The sequence below is a fragment of the Lates calcarifer genome, linkage group LG11 (assembly GCF_001640805.2).
Source record: "Lates calcarifer isolate ASB-BC8 linkage group LG11, TLL_Latcal_v3, whole genome shotgun sequence".
NCBI classification, from domain to species: domain Eukaryota; kingdom Metazoa; phylum Chordata; class Actinopteri; family Centropomidae; genus Lates; species Lates calcarifer.
The window spans coordinates 2935336-2952161 of record NC_066843.1 but is presented as its reverse complement, the minus strand read 5'-3'; the positions used below and the strand labels follow the sequence as shown (position 1 = coordinate 2952161).

Sequence of the window (16826 nt, the reverse complement as noted above, 5' to 3'; positions counted from 1 at the left end):
GATGAGAAACTTAATTACAAGTCTGGATGCTAAAACAAGCGTTGGAGCTGTTTTTGTTGCAACCTGTGGGACGAAGGTAAGGCTAACGAGCTAAATAATTAGCGACAAGCGTTAGCATCACCATTAGCGGTGAGTGTTAGCATTAACCTTCTCTTTACCGATAACGGTTAAAGATGGCATCAGTCAACCCTCCTGTCTTCAGTCTACTATGAATGAATGGCTTGATTAGAGGTGAGTGAACCCAGCCGTTAAGTATAAGTCTTAAGTTATTCACTCTGATACTTCCCTGTCTGTTTATTTTTCCTAATATTCCTTCGTTTTATTTGTGTTTTTTCAAGATAAACATGAGTTGAAAAGATCACAGCTGTGATTTTTCTTCAGATATGAAGTTGCAACTTCCAAGAACATGTTTATTCATTGTATTAAAACCTAAAACATTATATTTACAGCATTAATGCTAAGAAATCCCTGTAATCCTTTGGTTTCACCCTGCTCCTCCTCCTCCTCCTCCTCCTCCTCTGGGTCACTGTGTCTCAACAGACTCTGGGCCTGTTGTCCACTGTCATGGCTCCCCAGGGACCCACTGATCCTTGTTGTTGTCCTGTACTGACGAGATGCTCCCCTGGCTGCTGCTCAGTGCATTCCTATCAGCATTCCTCTAACCCGCTGACCTCTCATGACCCTGCGGGGGGGCATATCCTCTTCTGGTGTCCATGCAGCTGCCTCCTGTCACTCACCACTGTCACACCAGCCAAATAAAGATGTCTTAAGGAGGCTGCCTGAGTCATGAAGTGAGTATTTATGATGGTTTCATCCGTAGGATTCACAAAAAGCAGAGTGCTTTTATTTTGAAATGTCAAATGTCATTCAGATTATGCTTTCCTCTGAAACTTGTGATCCTGGTTCTTCTTCACCTGTATCAGGTCCATGCTGTGTTTGTATCTGTTGCTCTGCAGAGGGCATCGTCCACACCAGCAGCAGCAGCTCTGGCATTTCATCCCAACAGTCTGTGACCAGAGGTGGCACTGAAGCTGTCAACACACTGTCAGAGGGACTGTTAAGACGTCACAGCAGGAGGGCACCATGTTGTGTGATCAGGTGTGTACACTGCGCTCCAGGGGGTGGGGGTGGGGTGTCTCTTTTTACTGATACTTTACATAAGAATACTATTTACTCCACTACATGTATCTGTTACTGTGCATGTTTGGATTTTACTCAAAAACAAAACACAATTATTAAATGCACCACAAACAATCTGATGCACTTTTTGTTGACAGTAGCAGTTCCTGTACAATAACACAATAACTTATTTTCTTCAATAAGAGTAATTTAACTTTTACTTTTTGCTGTGATTACACATTATCTTTATTCAAGTTTAATAGCACGAGTATTATTCCATGATTGTGGCCACTGTGACTTGTGTGATCCCTTAAAGATGAACAGACACTGTAATTCTGTAAGTGGTGCCTCCTCCTCCTCCTCCTCCTCCTCTTCTGGCTGTTGTGCTGAGCTTTTAGTAATAAACCTAATTCGGGTGACGTTGCCAAATCACAGTGTCTGTGTGCTCGTCTGTTCCTCTCTGCTCTCTCTTTATGTGTTTCTAAAATCTCACATCAACAACAACATGAAGTTGTCATTCAAGACTGAGTCTCTCTTGTGTATTTGCAGATAATTTTATTTTATTTTAATTTTTTTACTAGTCTATGATCCAGTGAACTGGAGAGCTTCATGTTTACTGACTCATCTCTCAGGCTCAGTCTGTCGTCCACAAAGACAGTCACATCTCAATATGAAAAACATAAAATACTGAACAATAGATAAACAAAGGACATGTAGTAAAATAAATAAATAAGCAGGGGATCTGCAGTTTGATGAGATAGTAGCACATACAGGTGATTTTGAAGAACATAAATACAAACTAATTAAAAGTACTTGCTTGGAAATGAAGGTATAATTTATTTAATTTGTATTTATCCTGCTTTTTCCAAAATTAGTATTTGGTATATGTTTGGGAAGTGATTTATGAATTCTGCTGAAAACTGGTCTCAGAATTATCTGTATGTGCATGTTTGTGTTTTCACGGCAGGTTTTTATAGTATTTGTATGCATAACATGATCATAAAAACTTAATTCACTCAGTAGTGACTCTTAGAGACATGTTTTTAGAAACTCAGATATTTTGTCCTTTACGTCCTAAAACTCGTCCTTTATCCCAGACTTTCCTCTCGCTCCCTTTCTCTTTGAAATCTCCACATATTTATTTATTTATATAAGATTGAATTTGGATGTGCTCTACATCAACCTGTCTGAAGAGAACATTACGTCACTCCCTCCTCCTCTCCCTCCCCCTTTCTAAACCCGCCTCCCCTGGCCTCTGATTGGCTGAAGGACCGAGCCTTTTCCTGACCAGTGATGTTGATTGGTAAATTCTTACTGACGTGTCTGTCCATCTTTTGACGTGAATAGCGGGTGATTCAATGATTAAAAAAAGAAATTTGTCCTTTTTTATTTAATTTGTTCCAGAAAAATTATTCAATTGTTACAGTGAGCCCCAGTAAACCTAAAAAGTGCCTGAACTTAATGTAAACTTTTAACAAAAGTCATATTTATGGTGATTCCAGAGTTCTGTTTTGCTGAATTTGACATTTAAAAAAATTCATCATAACCTTCAATTTCACAAAAGAGTGCACTCATGATATTTGCCTTAAATGTAGACATTTAACTCTCAACCTTGTGGTGCCAGTGTACTGCAGTTCCCCCGTTCATCCGCCAGAGGGCGCAATTGTTTAATTATTTTGTCAAGTTTCATCTTCCACACAGTGAGACTAAACTGAGAAATGAGCAGCTCGGACAATGTGAGCTGGTTTTATTTTGAAAGACAGAAAAATAAGAATCAAAGTGCGGTCAGAGGTGAGTGTGAGGGTGTGAAGGGTTTATATGGAGGAAGCCGGTAAACGCTTGTTTCTTTAAGACCCAGCATCCTTCAGAGGAGAAGGAGAGATGAGGGAGGATAAACGATGGGAGGTTGTCAAGTTATATAGAAACATCCGATGGAGGAGCGGAAGCACTATTTTATGTCTTCAAAATAAAAATCTCTTCCAAGTAGTAACCTATTCAAAGAAGTAATGTGTTTTTACTCCTTTGTTTTTCAAAAGAAACGATATGACAGTATATTTCTGTCATCTGTATGTCCACGAGCAGTCAGTATAGCTTTAATATATCCAAGGGCATGTGTATAATAGACCATGTTTTCTCAGAATTTTAGTGAAGTGGGATTTTAAGTAGTTTAAAATGGAAGTACTCAAGTAAAGTTCAAGCTGATGGAAGCTGTTCATTACTTCTGTATATGCACTCACTGTAAATCTGTGTCCCCCAGCCTTTTTGGCTTGTGATGCTTCAAAACAAAGCTCTGTTTACTTGTAAACAAATGTTTAATATGTCAGTTTCAGAGCATGATATAAATACTATATGAAATATTTTAGAGTCTAGAGGAGGTAAAGAAAATTCTCTTTCATTTCTTAATTTAAATCAGTTTATTATATTATTAGATGTACTGTGTCTTTTTGGGGATGAGTCTTGACCTCCACATTGGGAACTACAGCTATTTGTTAATAAGTTTTTGTTTGTTTCTCTTATGATTCCTTTCTCATTTGTTTTTATTTGCGTGTATTGTAATTCTTTCTTTTATTATTATCCAAACACCTCCAAACTGACAGATAGAAATATAAAACTTCATAGATTAAAACACTCTGAATATGAAGAAACTATGAATGGGGAGATCCGTTTCAGACTCGCGTGTTATATTTTGAAAGTCCTGACCGGATGTTGTCTTTATTTTCTGCGTGCGTCTTGACGCAGCGTCGAGCCGAACCCGTCGCTCCCTCGGCAGCGAGAGAGAGATACAGAGAGAGAGAGAGAGAGAGAGAGAGAGAGAGGGAGGGGATGGGGCAGGCTGGTAACCGGGCTGTAACGGGGATAACCTGCAGCCTCTCGCCTCTCAGACGCTCTGATGGAGTGAACCGGGCAACGATGCGCGTTTATTTCCGTTCTCTGTCGATCATGGAGAGGGTAAGAACACACGAAACGCTCGGTGGCGGCTGAAATCCACGGTGATGTGCGGCGCGCAGATCTTACCCGTCCAGCTGTTTTTATGGGTGGGAGGGGAGGGAGGCGAGGGAGGGGGAGGAGGGGGGGTAGGGTGGTGTGTGTGTATGTGTGTGTGTGTGAGAGAGAGAGAGAGAGGGAGGGAGAAGGGGGGCAGTGGGGTGTTGATAGGAAATAGACGCCTTGCAGTCGGAATAAAGCCAAAGCGGCGCACCGTTTTCTCAAATTAACGTTAATCATCTCCCAAAAAAAAATCCAACCCAGCTGCGTGATATCTTGTGATTTCATCTGTTAATTAGGCCTACATCATTTACAGGATGATTGGCACCTCCCACCATGATGTGATAGCGGTGTGAGGCTATCTGTGCATTTTAAAAAACGGCCTTTCCCCCTTATTTAATCCATTTATTTTATTAAGACAGCGATTCATCTCCCGTCTGAGGATAATAAGCCTCCTGATTCACCACAGTATTTTTACAGATGGGGTCCGGAGCGGTAGAAAAGAAGCCTATTTCCTCCTGGATACAGCCCGTAATTACAATTCATGATGACACCCTTTTTTTCCTCCTCTTCTTTCACATGAATGTATGAAACAGCGCCGCATCTTTTTCTCTTTTCTCTCCAACCTTAAAGGCCCTGACAAATTCTTCTTGTGTTTGCGTTACGTTGCGTTTCTGCTGCTGTTTTTTTTTTAAAAAAGAGAGGAGCATTCACGACTCATTTCCGTACATCATGCGCATTCATTATTACCGTTATGGCTGTGTGGACGCTTCGGGTACATAAAGCCCGAGACATGCACTGATGGATGAATTACTCCAGACGTTTTGAGTATCGCGATGTCTGCTGCTGCTGCTGCTGCAACAGCGACGGTTGTTCTGTCTTTGAGGGTTTTTTTGGGGGGTGGGGAGGGCCTCAGAAAGGGTGCATGTGCTGTCAGTGTGTGGCCTTCATCATCTCACCCTCCTCATCCTCCTCCAGCTGCTCTCATCATCACATCTTTGCCCTAAAAATGACCTCCCCCCCTCTTCTTCTTCTTCTTCTCTTTCCAGGTTCACGTCTCCTCTCAGTGAAGCCCGGGCCAGGAGGGGTCAGAGGTCGCCCACCCATAAATCTGCACTTCTCCCCTCTTTACCCCCCCGACACCTCCCCCACCTCCCCACACTGTCCTCCCCCCCAAACTCACCATAACCTCACTTTTGCCACAAACTCCAGCCCCCTCCCTGCACCTGTTTCCTGCCTGCCAGCCTCAGCCAATCAGCTCCAGAGAACCTGCTGTAGAAAAGCAACTTGAGCGTTTCATGACGAGAGCCGATCACTCCCTCACCAGACGCTGCACCCAGGTGTCCCTAGTCGTCCTCTCAGATTAACGCCTCTCACATCCAGGGCTTCAAGATGATGTGCGAGGTGATGCCCACCATCTCCGAGGATGGGCGCGGCGGAGGGGGAGGCGGCTCGTCCTCCCCGGCCGGCGGCGGAGGAGGGATGGGCGGAGGAGGGATGGGAGGCATGGGGGCCTACGGCAGCCGGGACCCCCGCGCCTCTGGTGGAGGTGGCGGCGGCGGAGGAGGAGGAGACGAAGGAGGAAGCACGGGCAACCTGGAGTCGCTGATGGTGAACATGCTGACGGAGAGGGAGAGGCTGCTGGAGAGCCTGAGGGAGACCCAGGAGAGTCTGGGGACGGCCCACCTACGACTGCGGGAGCTGGGCCACGAGAAGGAGTCGCTCCAGAGGCAGCTGTCCATCGCCCTGCCACAGGTACGGAGACAGGGGGGAGGAGGGGAGGTAGGTGCTGACCCACCTGAGAGAATCTGATGCTGCTTTCAGGGGAGGAAACACAACTCCCCGCCATCCTGCCTCTTTATATCAGTGTATGTGCTTCTTATGTTTTAGCCTTTAAAGGAACATTTCGCCTCAAAATGTAGAGCAGAAAATGTCACGGTGGATTTCCCCAGAGCCAAATGAAAATGTATTTTGGATCCAGAAGTGCAACATTTACAGGGTTAGTTCGTTACTCTCGCTGCTGCATCGTAGGAAAATATAATACGACTTATATTCTGTGGCATAAATAACATTTAGAAGTTGTTAGGCATCAGATTATCAGATTAAGTTTTTGGAAGCATTGTAGCTTATTTGCACAGACTTCCCAGCATGCATTGCACTGAGCTTAAAAACTCCTCTTTGTTCTAACACGAAAAAGTTACATGACAGAAGTTGTTCTGTTTCTTTGTATCTGTAATTCAATCACTTCCTTCATTTGAGACACGTTGATGATGATAAAATGAAAATTCCAAATAGGTGCTGCAAAAAAATATAGTTACTTCAACTTAGAGTAAATTAACAAAAGAAAAAATCTGATTAGTAATAAACATCTCTTGAACTTGTAGCTCTAAAGAGACACAGAAGATAAATTCAAAATTCCAAAATCTGTTTCAGGAAGTTGCCTTGAAATTTGAGTTTTCTGAACTTTTTACAGCGTAGGAGATGATTGTGTAACTGGACCTAAAACATTTGCATCTTTAACAACGCAACTTAAGGAAATTGCTTTGTATTTTATGCTTTCAATGGAGCAGGAAAAAGGCTTAAAACTATAAATAGTTCCGGAGAGGGTTGAGATGGAACAGATGGAAGCTGACTTTACTATGGTTTTTATTTGTTGATTGACACATGGGTGAAGTGTCTCTAAAGAGATGTTTGGACGTCTGTAACAAAAAAAAGAGGAAACAGGAAGATTTTATTCAAAATTTTTAAATCTCTTGGTGCCAAGTCAGAAAAACACAAAACAGCCAGAAACAACTTGGACAGAAAATCAGTGTTACTTCGTAGTGGTTGTGAGTGAGCTCTGTTTGTAGACAGCCAGGTTCAGTAATTATCAATCAGACGATCAATGACACAAGTTAAAAGAAAGATTCTATTTTTTTTTATCCTGTGCACTCCAGATAATACATATAAAACATATAAAAACACATATAAATACATAATGAATACCAGAATAGCAGCTTAGCTTATTCATAAAAATACAGCGACGACTCCCTCATTCAGAATCTGTCCTCAGTCAAAGTAAACAAGTATTATGAGTGGAGCGAACCCTCATATTGAAAGTACTCATTGTGGAAATGGTTCCTATCACAGTGTTGAATTATTGATGTGTGAACCTGTAAGGAGGGTTTTAATGTTGCTGCTGGTCCAGGTGGCGCTGACTCTGATTTCTTTATTGTTCTGTTGGGGGGAGTTTAAAGTGCAGCAGCACAGATGAAAAAAAAATTCAGCCTTTTTCTGTCTCTAATACCGTTTAGATTAGATAAGGCTGCACAGTTACCGAGGTAAAACATGTCTGAGATACAAGATTTTAATTGAGAACAGTGATTTTTTATGTTGAATTTCAGATTTTACCCTGCCGGTATAGAAATACTCAAGCATCAGTACTTCAAAACTTACTTTATAGCTCCATTATATAAATATATCTTTGTCCGGCAGCGGTGCAAACATAATTAGCATGTTTTTATCAACAAAAGCTGCCTTGAATCCAGCCCTCTTGTGTATTACTATTATTATTTTAATGATTGATTAATCATTTGTGTCATTTTTCAAGCAAAAATGCCAAACATCATCTGTTTCAAGCTTCTGATAAGTGAGAATTTGGTTCTTTTCTGTGTCTTATGTGACTTTTATTCTGACAAGTCTGGCAACTTAAAACCGCCACCTTTTATTTCTAGGATGTTATGATGAGCATCTTTCATTATTGTCAGACATTTGATGATGAGATAATCCTTTATTAGAGCGGGAAAATTTACATTGATGCAGCTGCAAATATAGAAAAAGACAAGATACAAAACAAGATGATATATAACAATATATATAAAAAATCACAAACAATGTAAACACAATATGTACACAGTAACAAACTGGATTTGAATGCTGATATTGCAGTGTTTGAAATAGCCCTAATTACTTATATTGATCACAGAATGAAGCATCTAATGATCTAACTATAAAGATGTGATGTGACAGTATAGCAGCTAACTAAATGTCTCACTTTGCTTAGAGTGGTCTCTTTGTTGCTCTGGTGGTTTGGAGGGAAAAGGGTTTGCAGGCCAAAGGAGGAGGGTTTATGTAACTTCCTGTGTGTGGTTAATCAGATGACAGGTGATTATCAGTGAAGGGTTAAAGTAACTTCACCTCAAAGACTCTTCTAACCGACTGGATGAACAAATGTTCTGTCTGACGCTTGACAAAAAGATTTTTAGCTGCCTTCTCGAGCTGTGACTGTATTTCCTGTTCGAGTAGCCAGAGATGAGATTTTGTCAGTGTTTATGACATAATTCTGGAAAATAACATCATTTAATCATAATCTACGCTGCTTATCCTTAAGGGTAAGAGTGTGTAGAGGACATCACAAACATCAGTTCTTGGCTGGGCTGAGCTGTTTCCTTTACAGAGGCTGGCGTTAGCTTCTCAGGGTAAAAACGGCTAACACGGCTACGTCTCGTGTGTCGCTAACAGGAGGTAATTTTGAACTTTTGAGCTTTATTGTCCAGCCGAGGCCAGAAAATCAACAAGCAATGTCAGGAGCTGTAAGCGATTATGTTGCGTCACTGCATCGATGCAGAATCGTCCATGTCAGCATCGCGATGCATCGTAGAATCGACATATAGAGACAAACAACCGTTCACACTCACATTCACAACTAACCTAACCTTCTTGCTGGGAGGCGACAGCGCTAACCTCAGAGGAGATATGTTCTTTCAGGCTGCCATCTTTGTTTGCATTAGGAAAAAGAGGCACAGCTCGAGAAACAAGTCTTTTAACGAGCAAAAGACAGAATATTTTTTCATCCAGATGGTTAAAAGAGTCTTTCAGGATTTTGAAAATACCTCTAAAGCTGCTGTAAGTCTGTGTTTTTTTAAAGATCGCTTTATATTTTTAGAAAAGTCAGATGCTCATGTAGCTTCGTGCTTTGAAATGTAATGAAGGTAAATACACGAGAGGCACCTAAAACTGGAGATGATGGTTTGCCCCTGTAGCACAGAAGCCAATATTATCCCACATCCCAGTGCCCGAGAGCTAATCATTTTGTAATTCCACTCAACATACAAGGGCTCCATCTCTATTTTCAGGCAGGAGTCATTGTTGGACGCCTCAGGCAGCGATGATGCCTCCCTCATTGTTAGTACCTATTTTTCTCTGTCGCTACGCCTGAAATATCAAAAATGAAACAACAGATGCAGCAGCAGCGCACGTTCCAACGCACAGCGAACTGGACGTTTAAAGGGCCGTATTACCCCAGCGAGAGGAGATCAATATGGCGCACACATCTGCAAGAAACGCACACATACACAGATCGACGAACACATGGAGCGCTGGGATACAGTAGATGAGTTCACCGAGTTCGTCTGTGTGTGCAGACGTTGCCAAGAGAGAAAAATAGGAGAGAGGGATGGAGAGAGCGACAGCATGGCACGGAGAGAGAGGAAGAAAAAAAAAAACCTGGTGATATGAAACACACAGAGACTAACAAATCAAGCTTATTTGCATAGTGCTGCATTCTAATGAGGTGGCTTCTAGAGTCTGTTTTAGATGTCGTGTATCATGACAGGGGGAGATTGAAATGGACGAAGGTGGGGTGAGGAGGGAAAATGAAAAGCGTGAGAGGTGAATGCCAGCGCAGGAGGGGAGCTCGAATGATTTGCATCGTGCATGTGACCAAAATGATGGCGACTGAAAAGAGAGGGAGAGGAATCTAGGAAGTGTCTGATACCGGCGGTCCATCTCGAAGCTCGTCTTTTTACATGAATTAATCCCAGAATTATGATCTCCTCTGGGCCCAGAACGTGCCATCTGCACACGGCAGTTTCCTCCCTCACCCCTTCCTCCTCTATCTTCTCAACTAAGCTTCCTCCTTTATCACTTCTTCCTCCCTCTCTATTTCAGCCAACAGGAGCTTGTTATAGACTGTACATGCTGTACTTTTTTTGGGAGGGGGGGAATTCATTTTGGCTGGAAATCGGTGTAGTGTGTATGTGTGTGTCGAGGTGAGGCGAGGTGCCTGTTTGCTGTGCCTGGTGCGGGGTAAACTGATCACTGTTAACACAGAGCAAAAGATAACAGCAGCGGCGTGCACGCTTCGGTGCCCTTTAATGGCTCGTTTGCATAAGCGTTTTTGAAAACACACATGATTCAGCGCACACGTGTTTTCTCGAGGACGGCTGCTCGTGTGTGCATCACGCCACGATCACACACGAGTGTTAAGATTACACATAGATAGATAGACATCACTCATCCTCTCTTTGTTGATTTGTTGCCATAGATACCATTCACTTACGTTAAAGGCAACAGATTTTAATCATAACTATCGTGCAGCTAACCTTACAATTACACATAATTGGAGAAAATTACACAAAATCACAACAATTCAGCTGGACGTCTGTCATTTGGAAATATATTACGACATGACGCCGCGCTGGCCCGATTCCCACTACTCTCATGCTTATCTAACCTCCAGGCGTTTTGTTTTAATGACGGGCAAACGCGCAGCCAGTCGTGGTTATTGAGCAATTAAACCAATTTCAGGTGCAACACGTGCAGTAAACCTGGTTGTTAGATTTTATATCGGGGTCTTGGTTTTTAAGAGTCCCGGTGGCCGTGAACCGCGAGCGCTGTGGTAGAGACGTGGCAAAGATTACACTTGTATTTGCAGAAAGGATGTTTTGTTTTTTGTTTTTTTTACTGTGGTGTTTCCAGTGGAGCTGCATTTTTGTGTGCATGTATGCATGTGTTTAACGCAGTTTGCTAATGAAATCAAGATTTGTCAGATGCTTCATTGTAGTAAATTGCGCTGTGTGGGTTAACTGAATATTTTGGCAGTAACACTTAGAGTCTAGAGTCTATTTTTTACGTAGCGGTGCATGTTTCTGATTCTGTGGGACGACTGGCCAAAGTTAGAAGAGGTGACCTCATGCTGAGAGATTTCCAGTCGGCTTACGGTGGAGTTTGGTAATAAAATTTAAAAATAATCACACCTCTGAGTCATCGTTAATCAGTCACACAGGGAGAAATCAATCAAGGAAGCAGCAGAAGAAATAAAAAATAACAAAAGACGTTGTGTTAAACTCTTATCTTCCCGATTGTTAGGAATCCCTCTACCTAAAAACCCAAACAACTAAACCAAATTGATGGTTCTCTGAAGGCATTCCCGCTTTTTATCTGTATACAGGCCAGTTTCCATGGAGTTTGGTAACAGTTTTCCATCGATCACGGCATCATTTGTTTGTTTCATTCCCCCCAAGTCGACATTTATCAATCACACGGGGAGAGAAGCACCAGAGAAACAGAGGAAATAAAAGTGTTTTACACAACACAGTACAGCTTCAAGGCATGCAGCTATAAGACATGGAAACCTTTGCTCCCCTGTGAGCTCTCTTCTGATCCCTCTGCCTGTAAAACTAAACGGCTAAACCAAGCTAATGCCTGCTCTGTGAGGGTTTTCTGAAGGTATTCTGGGACAAGTTTACAGACGAAACCTTTCAGTCTAGGTCTTTTTGTGAGTTTTCTTATAACTGGCCAAAGGTTTTCTCTAAGAACAGCTGTTTTGCAACAGTAATCCAAGAAAGAAACAACAGAAGACATTAAAATGTTTTACTGACATTCACTGGCTTGTTACTAATCGTTCCACCTGGAAAACCAACCAGCTAAACTTTTCCCCTGGCTCTCTGTAAAACCGTTCTGGGAAGGGAAGGAGTTCACAAATGGACGATGAAGCAGATGAGGCAGGTTCAAGGAATGTGGGAAAGTACGGCGCTTCATTGCAAAAATAATTTGTAGATGCACTGAAGCGTATAGTTTGATGAGTGTGTGCGATCGGTGGATAAACTGCACTCATGACCTCATGCAGCAGCAGCAGCAGCAGCAGCACTGAGTCTATAACAGCGCCCTCTTGTGACCCTGCAGGAGTTTGCAGTGCTGACCAAAGAGCTGAACCTCTGCCGGGAACAGCTGCTGGAGAGAGAGGAGGAGATAGCAGAGCTGAAGGCAGAGAGGAACAACACACGGGTCAGTACACTTGTGTTTATTTGGATGTTAATTATCTCTGCTAAAATATTTTGAAATGTTCCACTGTGACGAGAACGTGTCATCACCTGAGACGTTTTATGACCACGAGAGGTACGCCGTGCAGAGGTTTTATTGCACGTGAACCACATGTGTTTGCAGCTGCTGCTCGAACATCTGGAGTGCCTGGTGTCCCGCCACGAGCGCAGCCTGAGGATGACCGTGGTCAAGAGGCAGGCCCAGTCCCCAGCCGGGGTCTCCAGCGAGGTGGAGGTCCTCAAAGCCCTCAAGTCCCTGTTCGAGCACCACAAAGCTCTGGATGAGAAGGTGCGGGAAAGGCTGCGAGTGGCTTTGGAGCGAGTGGCGGTCCTGGAGGAGGAGCTGCAGTCCTCCTCTCAGGAGGTGAGTCCACGTTTCTGAGCTTCTTTTTAATCCCACAGAATCACAGATAGAGCGTCTCCTGATGATTTTCTCTGTGTTGTTGTAGGTTGTGTCTTTAAGGGAACAAATCAAGCGACGGCAGCAAGGACTAGACAACGGCAAAGAGGTAATGAGATGAATTTCATCTACAGTTTTCAGAAACACATTATGGATGCCTCATAAAGAACCTGAAACATCATAGTCAGTTTACGGCAGCCTGCTGTAAACAAATCACATTTCTCCAGCTGGGATTCAAGCAGAGAGGTTAGCTAGAGGAAAGGTCAGGGGATCTCAGCCTTTAGGATTCATCCTAATATTTCCACTTGGATCAAAGTGATGGACTTAAACACACTTCTTCCTTCCATGGAGGGCAGGTGACTTCCATTAGAGTTCGAGAACAGCCCCAGTAAAATCCACACTGCTGCATAATTTCACCCTCGCTCACTATGTTTGCAAAAGTCAGAGTTGGGAACTTTCCGTGGGAATAAACTGCCAAATTGCTGGTGACAGGGAACTCAAATGTAGTTGAAAAGAAAATAATCTTGTTAAAACAACCAGATCATTTCTAAAATCCTGCTCACTACAGACACACCATGATTATAGTTTGATTTAGCAGCTGATTGAGGAGTGTTCATCTGCTCATCTACTCTGTTTCTACTCATTTATCCAGGAAGATTCAACTTGGAATATTTCCAAAATTCCTCAGCTTAACTTCCCACGAAGTTTCCAGAAATTTACTGGAGCCCTACCACTCACTGAATGCATCTGGTGGCCAGAGGTTATTGCACTATTTCACTGTGTGCTCCTGTGTTTCCAGCCATCAGTGGCAGCTCTGAGCAGTTATACTACCATCTTGGATTTTACACAGGTTGTATTAGATTTGATGAAAGTGTCAATCAGAGCAAGTCGAGTTCTTGTGACTTTACACCCTGTTTACCTGGATGTTATTTCTCCTGATCGGCAGCTGATGAGTTCCTCTGCTCTCCAGTGAGTTTATATCGTCTGTGAAGCAGTTTAATCAGCAACAAATGCCTGGAATGAGCTGTGTTTGCTCAGTTCAGCCAGGGACCTGTGCAACTTTAACATTTTGTTAATGAGTGAAGAACTTGTTCTGTAAAGTTTCTTGTGATTGAAGCATCATTTATGTCTGAGTTTTTCTCCCAAAATAAAGGCAGAAAATAAGATGTCAGCACATGAGGTGTGACCCATAAACCAGGTGGAGTCACTGTTCGTGATGAAGTAAATCTTTTCTCTTCACTCAGCGGCTTCCTAACGGACCTTCCTCCATCTTGGACGACGGAGAAATCGACAGGCAGAGGGAGGGCGAGATCGAGCGGCAGAGGTCGGAGCTGGGACAGTTGAAAGAGAGACTGGCCCTCATGTGCAGACAGGTACCTGATTCAGAGACGCTCTTACGGTCTGATGCTTCTGCTTTTAAACAAACAAAATATCACGAGCCGGAGATGCTGGCGGACAGAAAGCGATGTGTGCTCGCTCAACCTTGTGTCCCGCGCTCTCACCTCCCGTCAGGTCGGGGAGATCGAGGAGCAGCTGACGTCGGCCAGGAGGGAGCTGGCCCGATCGGAGGAGGCCAACCAGAAACTACAGAGGGACGTGAAAGAGGTGAGACTCTCCGAGCTGTAGACAGACTCCAAACCGCCACTATGTGTCTGTCACAGAGGCACAAAGAGTCTATTTTGCTCATACTCACAGAAATATGTAACAGTTTGCTATGGTAACAAAGTCGTTTGCCTACTTGGCAGTGGCGGCTGCTACTGTACGCACAAGAGCCTCTACCCTGTAGCCATGGTGACAGTGCCATCGGTGGAGCTGCAGACGTTTTCACGTGGATGCGGCCCTGTTAATTAGACAGTGTGCTGGTGGCTGATTTAAAGGAGTGTGAGTGTGTGGGACCAGAGTTAGTCGAGCCAGTTTACCCAGCAAACCTCCCTCCACTTATAACTGCTGCTCCCCCCCCGGATCTGTGCAGCTTCTGAAATCTGTCAACAACAACTGTTAACCAGTCATTATCATTCTTCAGCTAATGGCTGGTCAGGCCGGGTGAATTCCTTTTGATCAACACCTACATGTGAACTTGACATCTGCCCTCTCCCACTTTCTCTGTCTGGGCTTCTTTCCTTTTTATTTCTGTGTCACAGTCTTAACATACAGCTTTTCTTTCCCTTTAAATCTGTCAGGCACTCTGTCAAAGGGAAGACATGGAGGAGAGAATCACCACGTTAGAACGCAGGTGTGTTTTTCTTCCCCGTGTCCATGAACTCTCAGAGATTGCCATCTTCTAAAATATGCTCCGCTCACTGCTCTGTTGCTCTGGTTTGCAGGTACCTGAGCGCCCAGAGGGAGGCAACGTCTCTCCACGACATAAAAGATAAACTAGAGAACGAGTTGGCCAGCAAAGAGTCTCTCTACAGACAGGTGGGAAACGTCTCTTTCATCCCCGTGTGTGTCTGTGTTTCTGCCGTTGATTGGCATCTTGGCCACGTTTCCAACAGAGCGTGCCATCAATGCGTTTTCTTTCCCCCGGTGGCTTTAATCACGTCTGCCGCCCTCGGCAATCTTCACCCGCGCCCGGAGTTTCACCTCTACTCCCTCTCATCCTGTCTTCTTGCAGAGCGAGGAGAAGAACCGGCAGCTCCAGGAGCGTCTAGACGACGCCAAGCAGAAGCTGCAGCAAACTCTGCAGAGGGCCGAGACGCTGCCTGAGATCGAGGCCCAGCTCGCCCAGAGAGTGGCAGCACTCAACAAGGTGTGTGTGTGTGTTTACCTGCAGCCATACTGCCACTGTTGATGTCTGACAGGTTCTGGAGAAGTGTCACACACCTGTTTATCCATGTGCAGTTTTCTATAATGACATAAAAACAGCTATATTTTCACAAGTATGTGCGTGCATGAATGTGTGAATATGCCCTGCACCACACTACGTGCATGTGTGGGCACGTAGTGTGGTGCAGGGCATGAATGTATACGTGCGTGTTTGTGTGCGTTCATACATGAGTGAAACGAAACATAAGATGTCAAATGACAGATGAATACTAAATATTTTCACCAAGCCGTGCCAGTAATTCATAAGCGAACAATCGGAGATGAAAGCCAGCTCGGAGTCACAGCACAGCTATTTGATCCTCGAGCGATCAACACGTCAACAACCGTACGCCATTCAAATTCTTTATGACTGACTGATTTACTGTCAACCTCTCAGGTTCCTGTAAACACAGTTTTCACTCATGCCAAAAAAACGTTCATTCACTCTCCTCCCAGTAGCCAAACATCCTAAATGGCTACACTTACTTCTTACATGTTCAGGCAAGATGGAGGGGTTAGATGAATGCCCTGTAAGACGCAGGCAAACAAACTTTGCTGTTACACTGTGATCTGTACAGGCATGTAACTAATTGGAAGACTCGGTCAACAAGCTGTTTCCTTTGTGTTAATTTGTATTAATGTCGCAACATGGTTCTCGCTCTAACCCCGCTCCCTTCCTCTGCAATCACTCAGGCGGAGGAGCGTCATGGCAACTTTGAGGAGCGACTGCGACAGATGGAGGCGCAACTGGAGGAGAAGAACCAGGAGCTACAGAGGGTGAGTCATGCTTGCTTTTCCGTCTCTCTCTCTCATCCTCTGTTTTCATCCTCCCCCTCTTTCATGCCGCTCCTTTTGTCAGACTTTACGCAGCAACAAAGGCGCACTAATTTTCTAAACCCTCTATTTGACCGTGCACATTCAGATAGAAATCTTTGTCTCTCGCTCTCAGTCAAGCAGAATGCTTGTTATTAACTCTCCTCCCACCCTTCCTTCTCTCGCTCCTCGCACTCACTCACTTTTTTTTTCTCTCTCTTGTGGTCTCACCCGTCTCTCTCTCCCCCTCAGGCGAGGCAGAGGGAGAGGATGAACGACGAACACAACAAGCGTCTCTCCGACACGGTGGACAAGCTTCTGTCTGAGTCCAACGAGAGGCTGCAGCTCCATCTGAAGGAGAGGATGGCCGCCCTGGAAGAAAAGGTGTCCTGCTCCGACCAAAGCGAGCGTTCACACTTTTTTTTTTTTCACACTTTTTTTATTTATGAAGTTATTTTTGCTCATTTTTACAGATGCTTTTGTTACTTTTTTTGCCCAGAAATTCAACAGTTTTTATTCTAAGTATTTAAAAAACTGGCTAAATCATAAATGACAGAAAACTCAGGTTTTAAAAACACAATTTATAGCACAAACACTTCACCGTTAACTTTTTTAACCCACTC

General features: G+C 43.8%; 1 protein-coding gene across 1 annotated transcript in view; it reads left to right on the top strand.

Annotated features, from left to right (window-relative positions):
- Window positions 1-3921: 3921 nt before the first annotated feature.
- Window positions 3922-16826, top strand: part of ppfia3 (PTPRF interacting protein alpha 3) — a 28049-nt gene continuing 15144 nt past the window's right edge. Inside the window, 12 exon segments of the mRNA XM_018672161.2 lie at window positions 3922-4068; window positions 5154-5859; window positions 12049-12150; window positions 12310-12549; window positions 12635-12694; window positions 13830-13958; window positions 14098-14190; window positions 14766-14818; window positions 14910-15003; window positions 15200-15334; window positions 16084-16167; window positions 16456-16587. Of these exon segments, the coding sequence (XP_018527677.1) occupies window positions 5497-5859; window positions 12049-12150; window positions 12310-12549; window positions 12635-12694; window positions 13830-13958; window positions 14098-14190; window positions 14766-14818; window positions 14910-15003; window positions 15200-15334; window positions 16084-16167; window positions 16456-16587 (1485 nt within the window). The 5' untranslated portion in view covers window positions 3922-4068; window positions 5154-5496.